The sequence below is a fragment of the Conger conger genome, chromosome 4 (genome assembly GCF_963514075.1).
Source record: "Conger conger chromosome 4, fConCon1.1, whole genome shotgun sequence".
Lineage (NCBI taxonomy): Eukaryota > Metazoa > Chordata > Actinopteri > Anguilliformes > Congridae > Conger > Conger conger.
This window is the reverse complement of record NC_083763.1, coordinates 55,202,839-55,218,696: the sequence shown is the minus strand read 5'-3', so window position 1 is coordinate 55,218,696 and position 15,858 is coordinate 55,202,839. Positions and strand designations below refer to the sequence as shown.

The 15,858-nt window shown below is 45.8% G+C and overlaps 1 protein-coding gene across 3 annotated transcripts in view; it reads left to right on the top strand.

Moving 5' to 3' along the window:
• Positions 1–15,858, top strand: part of phb2b (prohibitin 2b) — a 37,053-nt gene that overhangs the window by 8,866 nt on the left and 12,329 nt on the right. The window contains exons 7-10 of one of the 3 annotated variants that reach the window (XM_061240314.1): positions 59–162; positions 295–372; positions 2,893–2,969; positions 5,717–6,447. In XM_061240314.1, coding sequence (XP_061096298.1) covers positions 59–162; positions 295–372; positions 2,893–2,969; positions 5,717–5,744 — 287 coding nt within the window. In that variant the 3' untranslated portion in view covers positions 5,745–6,447. The other 2 variants (XM_061240315.1, XM_061240312.1) reach the window with 2 other exon arrangements.

Sequence of the window (15,858 nt, the reverse complement as noted above, 5' to 3'; positions counted from 1 at the left end):
TTGTGTGTGTGTGTGTTGATGTGTTTGTGTGTACTCATGTCTCTGTGTGTGTCCACAGCCCAGCAGGAGGCTCAGAGGGCACAGTTCTATGTGGAGAAGGCCAAACAGGACCAGAGACAGAAGATCATCCAGGCAGAAGGAGAGGCAGAAGCTGCCAAAATGGTAAACGCAACAACTGTCACCTAAACCAAAAAAACCTTTTTTAAATGTGTATTTACAAAGTTTGTGAGTATATGGTTTATATTTGGTGTGAAAAGTTAAAGGTGTTAAAGCTTCCTTCTCTTTGCTTGGCAGTTGGGAGAGGCCGTGACCAAGAATCCTGGCTACCTGAAACTGCGGCGAATCCGGGCCGCCCAGAACATCGCTAAGACGGTATGTAGGAGTCCTCTGCAGCTGGACTCCCACTCCACTTTACAACCACAAATATCGCACATTATACAACATAAGTTATTACATTTAGTTCCAACCTTGCATTGTGATTGATTTGAGAGAGATTCATTACCTCACGATAACTTACTCCTAACTTAACAATGCCAAACCACTATGTTTACGTTCGGCTGATTCATTGTTTCAGATATCATAAACTTATAACCTAGCAACGCTTCACTTCAAGTACTCTGTTTTGTCTTTAAAACAGCGTAGTGTCACTTCTTCTCAACTAACATGCAAAGGCGCAATTCAATCATTTTTACTCAAAGACCGAGAAGTTCACCAATGTCTATGCTGGGTCCATAGGATATCATCTTACTGATGTTAAGGTATTGAGCGTTGTTTGTTGAAGTTCAGCTTTTCAAGCTGTCTTTTCCATACCTCTCTTTTATAATGCATTTCCTCTTAAACAAACAACGTGTGTAAATCTGTAGTCAGCAAATTCAGCAGCGAAATGAATTGCAGATTGAGTTACTGGCCAGTGTGTACATTTAGAAATCAAATTAAGCATCCATTTAGACTATGGATGAAAGACGCTCTGCCAGACCTCTTTGGGGAAAGTGCCGGAACACCAAGAGCCATCTTAATTTTAGCCGGCCAGGCTGAGGAATGGACAGGTGAGCAATCCCAGCCGGGAGGATTTTTCTGCCGGTTTTGGGCAGGAAATGGGGTGACAGATTTTGATCGTTGAGCATTCACTCCGTCTTTAGCCAGTCCCGTTAAAAGTCGGAGATATAATGCACGGTCGTCTGTAAAAACGTTCATTTGGAACCTGTGTCGTTTGTGTTTCTCATACGGCTGGAAACCAGGGAGCGCGTGTTCACGCTGTTCATCTGCCAGCTCAGAATTAGATCAGATTAAAATGACTTTCATTAATTGCTTTGGTGCCTGAAAGCTTCTGCGCCCCAGGGTACACTTGTCTTTGTTCAAACCTGGTCCCTTTTCATCGCTTTCCTTCTTTTTATTTCCATCCTTTATCCGCAGAACGCTTTGTGTCTTGTTATTTAAGGGCGTTTATGAAAACAGGCCTCTCATTTCCCAGCTCGTGCCGTCGACAGATCGGCACTTTTGTCGTGCGGAGGCATTTTTTCCGCTCCTTAAAATATCGATCCTCGCTTCTTATCCGTCCCGTAAAGTTGTCGAGCGGACTGCGGTTTGCGCTGGGGCGGTGCGTCTCGGTTACGGTTCGTTCCTCTTTAAAACAAGTCCCGACGGGAACCCGCTCAGAGATTCAATGTAACCTTTCTCCAGCTGGTTTCTCCTGGTGGGACCCGGGGATTGTTGTGCGATTCCCGGCGGAATTCGCGGGTTTGTCACGAGGCCTAATCTTTTCAGCGGCCGCTGCTATTTGAAGCGCTTTGGAAGACGATAACTCAAGGCCTTCGGACGGGGCCTGACGTGACAAAAGGGGGGGATTATATGCCTTTTAGCAGCGCCTTTCACGGAGAAATGGAGACCACGTGTAGCGACACTGAGAGGGTGCGAAAGGCTGAAGGAGGCGAATGCTGGAAGACGGGGGGGGGGGGGCTCTTTTCCTTTCGTCCGAAATCTCATCCTTATCCTCCTCTCTGAAGCGGTGTGGGGGGAAAAAACCCTGCACAAACCCTCCAACCTAGATGACTTTGAGTGCCAACATTAGACAACATTAGAGAATCACAGAGAAAAACTGCCATTTATAATTGTCAAGCTGCTATGCAAGAACTACGGTCCATTTCTATCGCTTATTTTCATCTCCTCTTGCCGTCATTTCCTTGCTTAATAGCTCCAAGTAAATGGTACAGAGTTGGGTTGAGGCGACGTATTGGGCTAGTGCTAGGTCCTTACTTAGTCAAGCATCATTGAGGCAGCCTGTAGCGTAGTCGTTTAAGGTACATCAGTGGGACCCGGAAGGTTGGTTGTTCAAACCCTGGTGAACAAGGCCCTTAACCCTACATTGTCCCCTGCATAGTCAACTGTAAGTCACTTTGGATGACGTTATTATAATTTTGAAGTGAGTGGTGGATCCTCAGGTAGATCATCTCTAGATCATTTGTACTGACTTCCGGATATCCTCGCTGAAGTCTCCTCCGGAAGCATCCTCGCTCCTCCAAGGAACATTTAACAGGTCGGAATGTCCTTAAGGATGGCCGACCTCGATTGATTTCCAGGTCACCGAAGACCAAAGGACCAAGGACCAAAGAGACGATTAGGAATAAAATAAGCGATTGGAACCAAACCCCAGACTCCCAAAGAACAGTTCTCTCACTCTCACTCTCACTCTCACTCTGGAGAAGGCAGACTGCAGTTTTGTACATTTTGTATTCATTACTTTGTGAGAATTGCACCTGCTCTACAGGCATATTTCAGTAAGCATTGGATCTTGTGTTGTCCCACTTGTGTCTGGCAGTGCTTGGAACAGCAGATTTGGTTTAATGTCCTCAGCAGGTGGTGTATTAAGTGTGTGTGTGTGTGTGTACATTCCAGGTGGCGGCTTCGCAGAACAAGGTGTATCTGAGTGCGGATAGTTTGGTCATGAACCTCCAGGATGAATCCTTTAACAAGTAAGTCCCTGTTTCTTTTTCTTCTTTTTTTTTTTTTTTTTTTTTCCTCCTAAAGTTCACACCATTTAGCCTGGCCTTCTCCTATCGCACGTTAAGGACAAGGACAGACATTGCCAGTGATTTTTTTTTTTTTTTTTTTGACGAAAATTAACTCGCGGTTTCCTGGGAAAACACTTCCTAATTTTGCAGAGACCCTGAAGGGTTTTTTCTGGAAATAACCTCTGCAGGAAGCAGTAGTGTAATTGGCTTGGTTTCTATTTTTGGCGCGGAGAGGGCTTCTGTTTGAGCAGAGGCATACGGGTTCTAGGCATGTGTGGCGGGTTCTGAAGTCACGTTCCTGCCTGTTCCGTGTCACCTGCTGTGGTCTGGGCAAGGCGTGCCTTTGCGCGGTAAACAGGATGTGACATGGGGTGGCAGTTGCATGCGTTTCCTGTTTCTGCTTTCAAAGAGCTGTGTTCTCCACTGAATTACTGTTCTCTTCTTGCTTTAACGCGGCGAAGGATTCTGGCTCTGTCACCACTCGTATAAAGTGTAAATGCACTCATGGTAAATGTGCCATATGCTTCAAATGAAGTTGTGACGATTACATGTAAACAATGTGCAGTCCCCTCCACAAGTATTTGAACAGAAAGGTCAATTCCATTGTTTTTGCTATACACTGAAGACAATTGAGTTCCAAGATCAGATTTCAGCTTTCATTTCTTGGTATTTTTATCTAGATTTCTTACAAAAGGTGATATGTTCTAAGTTTTTTTTAATTTTTTTTTTTATTATTATCGGACCACCCAATTTTTCTGAGCAAAATTATTGGCGCATTTGACTGACAGGTGTTTCTTGTTGCCCAGATGTGTCCTGTTAGATTGATTAGTTAAACGATAAATAGTTCTGAATGTACTCATGGTTTTAGCCTTGCGGTTTGCCTGTGAAGACTGCATTTGTGTTAGAAAATATTAGCTAACATGAAGACCAGAGAGCTGTCTTTGGGAGAAATGCAAGCCATTTTGAAGCTTAGAAAAGAGGGGAAATTGGTCAGAGCCATTGCACAAGCATTGGGGATAGCTTGTGCAACAACTTGGAATGTTCTGAAAACGAAAGAAACCACTGCCGCACTGAGCAACAGTCATCAAACAGGTCAACCAAGGAAAACGGCAGTTGATGAGACATTGTGAGAGCTGTGAAGTAAAACACCAAACCTTCACCCCTGCACTGACTGATGTTATCGCAATCAACCGTTCGAAGAAGACTTAAAGAGCAGCAATATAGAGCCTATACCACAAGATGCAAACCACTCATCAGTAGTGAGAATCGGAAGGCAAAATTACAATTTGCAAAGAAGTACAGAGATGAGACTAAAAGTTGTGGAACAATGTTTTATGGACTGATGAGACGAAGATGAACCTCTACCAAAGTGATGGAAAAGCCAAAGTGTGGAGAAAGAAAGTGTCTGTTCATGATCCAAAACATACAAGCTCATCTGTGAAGCACTGTGGAGGAAGTGTCATGGCTTGGGTCTTGCATGGCTGCTTCTGGCTGCAGCAGGATGAATTCAGAAGTCTACAAAAACATTCTGTCTGCCAACTTACAGAGAAATGTGTCCAAACTAATTGGGGGGGGGGGACTTCTTCATGCAGCAAGACAGTGACCCAAAACGCACTGCTAACACAACAAAGGACTTCATTAGGGACTTTCAAGTCGATCACCAGACCTTAAACCTATTGAGCATGCATTTCACCTCCTGAAGAGGAGATTGGAAAACCTTCCAAAACAAACAACTGAAAGAGGCTGCAGTAAAAACCTGGAAAGCCATCACAAAAGTAGAAGGCAACAGACTAGCTTGATGCAGTTATTGCTCAAAATAGGATGGTCTGATACCAAAGGTGCCATGTTCTATGTAGTTTAACACATCTAGTTGTACCAGGAAATAAAAGCTGAAATGCTGAAATCTTGTCTCGTGTTCATCTTTTCATCTCAAACCCAAATGTTTTCAGTGTATTGCAAAAACAAAGGAATTGGCCTTGCTGTTCCAATACTTTTGGAAGGAAGTGTATGTATAAAAATTAACAAAACGCTGCATTGTGCCATAACCATACCTCAAGAAAATCAATTCCATCTCTTCATTTCTGCCAAGCCTTAAAAAAAGTACAAAAAAAAAAGTGAAGTTGTCGCCTGTCTACAAAATGGCCGACGGCCTTTATCTCATCTGAGGGATAGCTTCCAGCAGCCCGGTGCGGAATCTTGATGTCAGCCCGTTCTCGAGGTGTCCGTGATTTCTTGGTCTAGCGAATGATTTTGAATGTGTGAGTGTGTCCGTGGCCCGGGAGATTGGCGGTTGTGCCTCGTTGGTAGTTAATGGCGCTGCCTTGCGTACCCTAAAGGCTCAAGCTGACTGAGCGTCGGTGAGAAACTGCAGCCCTCGGCCTTCTCTCCGATCGACCGGGCCACGTGCTCGTCCCACGATCAATCGCTCGACAAAACGAGTTGTGGTCATTGGGGGTGCGAGCTGACATCGAGCGTCTTTTCAGCGAGGTTACGGAGAACCATAGGCAAGATCTTGAAGCGATGAAAGTGTTTGAGGGGATTAGCTCTCGCCACTGTTATGCTAGGTCACTGTGACTCAAGTTATTTTTCTTTCCTGTCACCTAAGTTACACTCACGTCTAATCACGTCCATGCAGCTCTAATTCATTGTGTACCGATTGTGTGTATGCACGCTAAATAAATCCCTCTTGAACTCTTCTCTCGTTGCAGTTTATCACTGGGGGGATTGAAGAAGTAACCTTTTCAGAGTGATCTTTCATTCCACATTTCTGAGACGTATATGCATATATTCATCAAACGTAAACAAGTGTCTGTCTCTTTGTGCCAGTTTCCGGGGTTTGCTTGAGGGTGGCATACCATCTCCGTTAAGACTCAGTTAAGATGAATTTGGGGCTCAGTTGGGACTCACTTGAGAGTGCAGTAGTCTCTAATTCACTCTTGGGTTTTGGCTACCATTCTCCGCTTTCCATGAGATATGTTTATTTGAAGGAATTTTATGATATTGCATCTGAGACTCGCTTTTTTTGTTGCTGTATCACGATAGTACCTGACACAATGTACCTGACAGTGTAGAGAAGGTGCAAATCCATAAAGTTTCTTCTTTTTTTTTTGTTAATTTAATTTCAATCTGAAGTCCGGACTTTGACGCCTCGATTAGTTGCTGAAAATCAGCTTAACGTCCACTACACAACTGTTGTCCAGACGTATTTTTGTTCTTTTGTTCTTTTGTTTTTTTGTTTCGTTGATTTATCATGGCTGTCATATAGAGCAGCCCAAGCTCACAGAAGTAGGCAGTGTGTGTATTCAGATGGACTGAGGTCACCCAGAAGATGAGAGGAGAAGTTCCAGGCTTTGCTGAGCATTATAGCCCAGCTTTTCTCTCTGTGTGAAACATGGCTGCAAAAAGGACAACACAATAAAAACATGTTTTTTTTTTCCCACTTCCTGAAGTGTCCGAGCCTTTTTTCCCCTCAAACGGGCGAGGGGCTGGGGGGCATGGTTAGGATTCAGTCAGGCTTGCAGCCCCTCGTTCAGGTGTCTGTCTGTCTGTCTGTCTGTCTGTCTGTCTGTCTGTCTGTCTGTCTGTCTGTCTGTCTGTCTGCCTGCCTCTGCCTGCCTCTGTCTGCGTCTGTGTATGTCTCTGTCTATCTGCGTCTGTTTCTGTCTGTCTCTGTCTGTCTCTGTCTGTCTGTCCCTGTCTGCCTGCGTCTGTCCTTGTCTGCCTGCGTCTGCCTGTCTGCGTCTGTCTGCATCTGTGTATGTCTCTGTCTATCTGCGTCTGTCTGCATCTGTGTATGTCTCTGTCTATCTGCGTCTGTCTGCATCTGTGTATGTCTCTGTCTATCTGCGTCTGTCTGCATCTGTGCATGTCTCTGTCTATCTGCGTCTGTCTGCATCTGTGTCTCTCTCTCTGTCTGTCTGTCTGTCTGTCTGTCTCTGTCTGCCTGCATCTGTCCTTGTCTGCCTGCATCTGCCTGTCTGCGTCTGTCTGCATCTGTGTATGTCTCTGTCTATCTGCGTCTCTGTCTGTCTCTGTCTGCGTCTGTCTGCGTCTGTCTGTCTCTGTCTCTGTCTGTCTCTGTCTGTCTGCGTCTGTCTGCGTCTGTCTGCGTCTGTCTGCGTCTGTCTGCGGCTATGTTTGTCTCCGTCTGTCTGTAAAGAACCGCACAAATATTTTAATTGCTATTCCTATCCTGAAGTCCTGACTGCTGATGGTTGGTAAAGCTTTTTCTAAAACAGCCCACCATATGTAATGTGTGGCAATGTTCTTTATCTGGACTAGGCCCGCATATTCATAAAGTGTTCATGTTGGGTCAGTTTTGCCTTTTGAGCTCATCACCGGTTATGGTGCAGGCTGGAGGATCCGGGGGCTGCGTTCGTAAAGCCTCCTGAGCAGAGTGCTGATCTGGGCTTACGTGTCAGCTGTTCCCATCCTAACCTCATCCATTACTGGATGAAAGCTGAGGGTTGTCCTAGGTGAACGCGATTACTCCGACGCATCAAGTTAGAGCACAGATAGGAGATAAGGTGTTTTATGAATACAGGAGCTGACCCTGGGTCGGCACTCAAACTGAGCTGGTTTCTGAATACAGGCTTTTTGTTCTGTACTCCCAGGGTGCTGTTCAGTCAGAACACACCATCTCCGGAATATCATTCTCTCCTGCTCCGTATCCCAGAATGCACCACAATTCTGTCTCTGGCTGCTGACACTGCAAGCATGTCCTTCAGCTGGTCTCATTCTGATTAGGTTCTGATTAGATGGTGCTCTACAATTGTGAGCAGAAAAGCATCTCAGAAAGCACAACACATCAAACCTTGAGGCGGATGGGCTACAATAGCAGAAGACCACGTCTGGTTCTGTCAGCCAAGAACAGTAGCCTGGTCTGATGAATCTCGATTTCTGCTGAGGCATACAAGGCATACAGGTGGTAGGGTCAGAATGTGGTGCCAACAGCATGGATCCATGGACCCAACCGGCCTTGGGTCAACAGTGCAGGCTGGTGGCGGTGGTGGTGTGATGGTGTGAGGAATGTCTTCTTGGCACCCTTTCGATCCGTTAATACCAATTAGTTATCGCTTGAATGCCACAGCCTATTTGACTATTGTTGCTGACCATGTGCATCCCTTCATGGCCACAATTTATCCATCTTCTAATGACAACTTCCAGCATGGTAATGCACCATAAGTCATCTCAAACTGATTTCATGAACATTCAATGAGTTCAGTGTTCTTCAGTGGCCTTCCCAGTAAGCGGATCTGAATCAATAGAACACCTTTGGGATGTGATAGAATGGGAGATTCGCAGCTGACAAAATTGCGTGATTCAATCATGTCAACATGGAACAATCTCAAAGGAATGTTTTTGACGTCTTCTGGATTCCATGCCACAAAGAATTGAGGCCGTTTTGAGAGCAAAGGGAGATCCTTCCCAGTATTAGTATAGTGTTCCTAATAAAGTGCTCAGTGATTGTAGGTCCCAGGTGTGATTGGCTTAGAGCAGTGGTCTCCAACCCTGGTCCTGGAGAGCTACTGGGACTGCTGGTTTTCGTTCTTACCCTGCAATTAACTATAATCAACTGCTCTAATTTAATTAACTCACCTCACCTGGTTACCTGGGTCTCAACAGGTGCTGATTTTAAGGTGAAAACAAAAACCAGCAGACCCAGTAGCTCTCCAGGACCAGGGTTGGAGACCCCTGGCTTAGAGCTAAGGGACAGATGCCAGGGGTGGAGTGGTCTGTTCTGCTTTTCATCTTTGGTTGCTGGTTCGATTCCCTGGTGGGGGAATGCCATAATTCCCATGTTTGAAGGCACTTGATCTGAATTTGCTTCAGTCAATATCCAGCTGTATAAATAGATTTTTTATACTGATATTTTATACAGTGTGATTTGGATAAGAAAATCTGCTAAATAGCATGTAAATACTAGTGTGTGCTCTTGGTAATAATCCTTCATCCTATTATATCTCAGGACATCGCTACAACTCGGTCCATATAAATGTTACAATAAATGTTTGACGAAAATGTCTATACTGTATATAATAAAGTTTTTGGAAGGGTTCATTTGCACCAAAATTATTTGTGATGTCTCTCACTAGATGGAGCCACATACAAGGCTGTAGCCCTCTAATTCTCCAGAGAGCCAGAGAAGGGAGGGGAGGGCGCTGTGGAGTTGTTTGCGCATACTGTGGATAGCTGGTACCGACCGATCCCAGAGCAGCCAACATAACCTTAATCTTAACCTCGTATTGTGGCTGTGTCAGGCGTTTGAAATGCGTGTTTGTCTGCGCGCCGTGCGGGTGCGTGCGTCTGTGGCATGTGCTTGTGCCTTTGTACGTGTGCGTTTGCGTGTGTGCGTGGGTCTGCGTGTGAATGTGCTTTGTGTGTGTGTGTGTGTGTGTTTTGAGGCTTTCACAGTGTGAAGGGCTCCACCAGACACACAGCATAATCCTTTGCTCTGAATAAAGCCAGGCTGGGGGTGGGGTTTGCGGCTGTGTAATGGATATTCATTAGGGAGGGGCGCGAGTCTGCTGTCTGCAGGCACACTTGGGGAGAGGGGGGGGTTACAAAGCACTGCTAACCCACCCCTCCCCCCCTCCCTCCCCAAAACCCCCCCTCCCCTACCCGCAAGCGCACTGCCGCAACTTTGTACAGAGGAGGATGTCCGTGTGTTCCTTCAAAGATTTTGAATAGAGCCCTGGTACGGTTTGGTTTGCAGGAAGAGCATGAGAGATAGCTGGTCCTAGTGTGTAACCTGACCCTGATCCTTTTAGTTTCTGATACATATGTTGCAAACAGAACGGTGTGTGCTTGGCAAATAAAAAATAAAATGCGGTCATTGATTCGGCACTGTCGTTATGCTTCGAGGATGTTCTTTATTTCCTGTTCCGTGAGTGTAGAATGTTCTAGAGTCGGTTGAGTCTCATTTTGCGGTTTTTTGTACAGCCTCTTTGTCGCAGTACAGTGCTTGTGGCGTCGAGCGAGTCCCCGTTTATGGTTTATGTTGGATTCGAGGGCAGCTAAAGAAGACGGGACACAGAGGGGCAGTTTGAAATATAGAGCCCCAACACACTCCTTCCCCTTCCTCCCTCTCTCTCTCTCTCTCTCTCTCTCTCTCTCTCTCTCTCTCTCTCTCTCGCACGCACGCACGCACGCAGGAGCGAAAAAACAAAAAAAACAAGGCTAGCTTATGGCTCAGCTGGTCGATCTCCATGGCAACACTGACCTCATGCTGTGACAGGCAATCTGGGCCGGTTGCCATGGTGATCGGCCGTGACATCAAACCTGAGCTCCAGTTGCCATGGTACCACACCTACCGGCTCAGCAGCTATACTCGATGTGGTGCTTTCAGCCGGCATCTTCAATTATGATCGCTATGATAGCAGTTATGAAATTCATTTCTCCTCACTAAGTTGTGTTTTTCTGTCTTTCCCCTCTGATACAGTAAGTGCATTGTGTAAAAAGAGCAGGAAAGAAATTCCTCATTTTGTTTTGAACCCCAGATGTCTCCATTACATCAGTCTCCTGTCTAATCCATGCAGACTGCAGACAGGAGTTGAGAGGACCAGCCGGTCCATCGTGGTATAGGGAATTGCCTGGTCTTTTAAAGGGGAAAGTGTGTGTGTGGGAGAGATGAGTGTGTTGATAAAACAATTTGTGCTTCCTGGTTTTCTCTGTGTCAGCATTAAACAGCATCCTTTTCTAGGATTTTTTTTTTCTTTTTTTCTTTCTTTCTAGCGGTAGAGCTGGGCTTGGGTGTGTGCGTCCATTTACGTGTGTCTGAGTCTGCAAGTGTGTGCATACGTTTGGTATGTGTTTGTTTGTTTGTGTGTGAGCCTTTCAGCACTCTAACCCTGTGGGACAACTGGACAAGTTTATCAGCGATGGAGCTCATCCTAAAATGTCGTTCATGTCATTCATCACACAGGCAAGGTGTAGGAACCCACCCTAATCTGCACCCTATACCCACCCTAATCCACACACTATACCCACCCTAATCCACACACTATACCCACCCTAATCCACACACTATACCCACCCTAATCCACACACTATACCCACCCTAATCCACATACTATACCCACCCTAATCCACGCACTATACCCACCCTAATCCACACACTATACCCACCCTAATCCACACACTATACCCACCCTAATCCACACACTATACCCACCCTAATCCACACACTATACCCACCCTAATCTGCACCCTGTACCCGCCCTAATCCACATACTATACCCACCCTAATCTGCACCCTGTACCCACCCTAATCCGCACCCTATACCCACCCTAATCCGCACCCTATACCCACCCTAATCTGCACCCTATACCCACCCTAATCCACACACTATACCCACCCTAATCCGCACCCTGTACCCACCCTAATCCACACGCTATACCCACCCTAATCTGCACCCTGTACCCACCCTAATCCACACACTATACCCACCCTAATCCGCACCCTATACCCACCCTAATCCACACACTATACCCACCCTAATCTGTACCCTGTACCCACCCTAATCCACACACTATACCCACCCTAATCTGCACCCTGTACCCGCCCTAATCCACACACTATACCCACCCTAATCCACACACTATACCCACCCTAATCCACAAACTATAGCCACCCTAATCTGCACGCTATACCTCCCCTAATCCACACACTATAACCTCCCTAATACACACCCTATACCTCCCAAATCCCCACCCTATATCACCCTAATCCCCACGCTATACCCACCCTAATCCCCATCCTATACCACCCTAATCCACACCCTATACCCACCCTTATTCATGCTTTATATCCATTTCTGTACCTATTCTTTTTTACAGTCAAACTGTGGCAAAACCGCTGGGCTGATGCTGTGGTATTAAGAGGAGGCCTAGCGGAGCTCTACATCATGGCTTCCTGCAGAACTGTGACTTGCGCTCTCTGGAATGCTTGGTGCTTCCTGTTGCCTGTTCTCGGCATGTTTCTCATCCACAGGCTCAGTTTGGCGTCACGTGTGTGGACCTCCGCTGTGGGAATCGCATATTAGCGGGGAAGAAATACAGTGGAGGGGAGCAGAGGGGAATTGGGTGAGAGGTACAGAGGACATATGGGGCGAGGGTGCATGGCCCCTGTAGTCACTGATGAGTGTGTCTTAGTGTGCAGCAGGGAACACACACACACACACACACACACACAGTTCTGTTCCACTTGGCCTCCCTCACCGATACCGCCGTTCTCCTAAAGGTCCCGTTAAGCTGATTGTGCATGTCCGTGCTCCAGAAGGCCCTTGCTGGAAGTGAGCAGTCAGGGCTTTGTCCGCACTTTTTCAGGGTGAGTTTGCACCCCTCTCCCCCCCCTGCAGATGGTCAGTAAAGCTGGCTTTGCTGTCTAGATGCTCTGGGCAGAGCACCAGGCTCCAATCCATCCCAATTCACTGCAGGTGAACACATTTCCTCTCCTCTTTAAGAAACGGTAAAGGGCCTACGGTCCGGTATCGAATCTGGGCCGTAGCCGTACTGACTGAGGCTGTCGGCCCTGTGGGATGGTGGGGCATTTCCAGTGTTGCTGAGGAATGAGAGGGTTTCGCTGACAACATTGCGTCTTGCACCAGGGACCGGCACTGATCCATCGATCAGGTGCCAGCAAGTTCCCTTGGTTAGCTGCGCATGAAGTGTCTTCCTCTGATACAAAAAAATATGCCAGGCGCATTTCAGGTTGAGAACCGCTGACCACTACAAAGTTACGCCTTAATTGTCTAATGCCACATAAAATTGTTGCAGCACTATATTTTACGATTGTGCCACCAGTTGAGAACGTTTGGAGCCCTGAATATAAAGGAGGACTAAATAAAGTGAGCACCATAATTCATTAGACAATGACACATTTTTTGTTATTTTCGTTCTGTACTCTGTACATACAATAGGATCCAATGACGATGGGGTTGAAGTGCAGACCATTGGCTTTAATTTCATGGTATTTTTATCCACATCGGATGAACTGTTTAGAAACGACAGCGCCTTTTGTACATGTTCCCCCCATTTTAAGCTACTACAAGTATTCGTTGAATTGGGCTCACAGATGTGTTTTGTCAGGCAGGTGTATTCATTTGTGTCATTAGTGAATGCAGAAGAGAGCTGTTGATGTCTAGTCTTGATTCTAGACTTTGCAATTGCCTTTGGTGATTGTTGTTGGTGTGGGACAACATGAGGGAGACATGAGGCTCAATCGGGGACATTGAGAAAACCCCGGGCATGCCCAAGTCAACAGTTTGGTTCACTATTAACAAGAAAAAAACAGTTGAACTCAATTATGTAAAAAGACCCACTGTAGTGAATGACTGGAGAAAAGCCCCCCTGGCAACAGCCCAACAGATCAAAAACACTCCTGAGGTGTCCATGTGTGAAAGTCTACCACATGTACAACACTACACCAGCTGCATTACAGGGCGTACACAACAAGATGCTAACCACCGATAAGCCTGAAAAACAGAAGGGCTAGATTGCAGTTTGCTAAAACGCGCCTAAAAAGTTCTGGAACAAAGTCTTGTGGACAGATGAGACAAAGACTAACATGAACCAGAGTGATGGAAAGAGGAAAAAAAGGAAATGCCCATGATCCAAAGCACACCACCTCATCCGTGAAACATGGTGGAGGGGGTGTTATGGCTGCCGGGCTCACTTGTCTCCACCAATGATGTGACTGCCGACAGAAGTAGAAGAATTAATTCTGAAGTCAGCAGAAATATTTTGTATGCTCAGATAAAACCATATGCCTCCAAAAATGACGCGAAACATACTGCTAGAGCAACGAGGGGTTTTTGACAGCCAAAACATGCATTTCACACGCTGAAGGGGAGACCGAAGACAAAAAGTCTCCAAAACGAGCAGGAACGGATGATTGCTGCAGTGCATGATATCCAGCTTCTAGTGATGCCTATGTGTCTCAGACAAGGTAGTGTGTATGAAAGGTGTGTATGGAAGGTTTTATCATTTCTAAATGGTTCATCTGATATGGATGAAAATATCCTGACATTAAAGCAGGCAGTCTCCATTTCAATTATCATTGTATTATTTTGGACTCAAGTGCTTCAGTGCAGAAGACGTATAACAAAAAATTGCTTTGCTCTCTAGATGCTCTGGGCAGATCACCAGGCTCCAATCCGTCCCAATTCACTGCAGGTGAACACATTTCCTCTCCTCTTTAAGAAACGGTAAAGGGCCCACGGTCCGGTATCGAATCTGGGCCTTAGCAGTACTGACTGAGGCTGTCGGCCCTGTGGGATGGTGGGGCATTTCCAGTGTTGCTGAGGAATGAGAGGGTTTCGCTGACAACATTGCGTCCTGCACCAGGGACTGGCACTGATCCATCGATCAGGTGCCAGCAAGTTCCCTTGGTTAGCTGCGCATGAAGTGTCTTCCTCTGATACAAAAAAATATGCCTGGCGCATTTCAGGTTGAGAACCGCTAACCACTACAAAGTTACGCCTTAATTGTCTAATGCCACATAAAATTGTTGCAGCACTATATTTTACGATTGTGCCACCAGTTGAGAACGTTTGGAGCCCTGAATATAAAGGAGGACTAAATAAAGTGAGCACCATAATTCATTAGACAAAAGTGAGCACCATAATTCATTAGACAATGACACATTTTTTGTTATTTTCGTTCTGTACTCTGGCATACAATAGGATCCAATGACGATGGGGGTTGAAGTGCAGACCATCGGCTTTAATTTCATGGTATTTTTATCCATATCGGATGAACTGTTTAGAAACGACAGGGCCTTTTGTACATGTTCCCCCCATTTTAGGCTACTACAAGTGCATGTTGAATTGGGCTCACAGATGTGTTTTGTTAGGCCGGTGTATTCATTTGTGTCATTAGTGAATGCAGAAGAGAGCTGTTGATGTCTGGTCTTGATTCTAGACTTTGCAATTGCCTTTGGTGATTGTTGTTGGTGTGGGACAACATGAGGGAGACATGAGGCTCAATCGGGAACATTGAAAAAACCCTGGGCATGCCCAAGTCAACAGTTTGGTTCACTATTAACAAGAAAAAAACAGTTGAACTCAATTATGTAAAAAGACCCACTGCAGAAAAACCCCCCTGGCAACAGCCCAACAGATCAAAAACACTCCTGAGGTGTCAATGTGTGAAAGTCTACCACATGTACAACACTACACCAGCTGCATTACAGGGCGTACACAACAAGATGCTAACCACCGATAAGCCTGAAAAACAGAAGGGCTAGATTGCAGTTTGCTAAAACGCGCCTAAAAAGTTCTGGAACAAAGTCTTGTGGACAGATGAGACAAAGACTAACATGAACCAGAGTGATGGAAAGAGGAAAAAAAGGAAATGCCCATGATCCAAAGCACACCACCTCATCCGTGAAACATGGTGGAGGGGGTGTTATGGCTGCCGGGCTCACTTGTCTCCACCAATGATGTGACTGCCGACAGAAGTAGAAGAATTAATTCTGAAGTCTACAAAAATATTTTATATGCTCAGATAAAACCATATGCCTCCAAAAATGACGCGAAACATACTGCTAGAGCAACGAGGGGTTTTTGACAGCCAAAACATGCATTTCACACGCTGAAGGGGAGACCGAAGACAAAAAGTCCCCAAAACGAGCAGGAACGGATGATTGCTGCAGTGCATGATATCCAGCTTCTAGTGATGCCTATGTCTCTCAGACAAGGTAGTGTGTATGAAAGGTTTTGTCATTTCTAAACGGTTCATCTGATATGGATGAAAATATCCTGACATTAAAGCAGGCAGTCTCCATTTCAATTGTCATTGTATTCTTTCGGACTCAAGTGCTTCAGTGCAGAACCAATATAACAAAAAA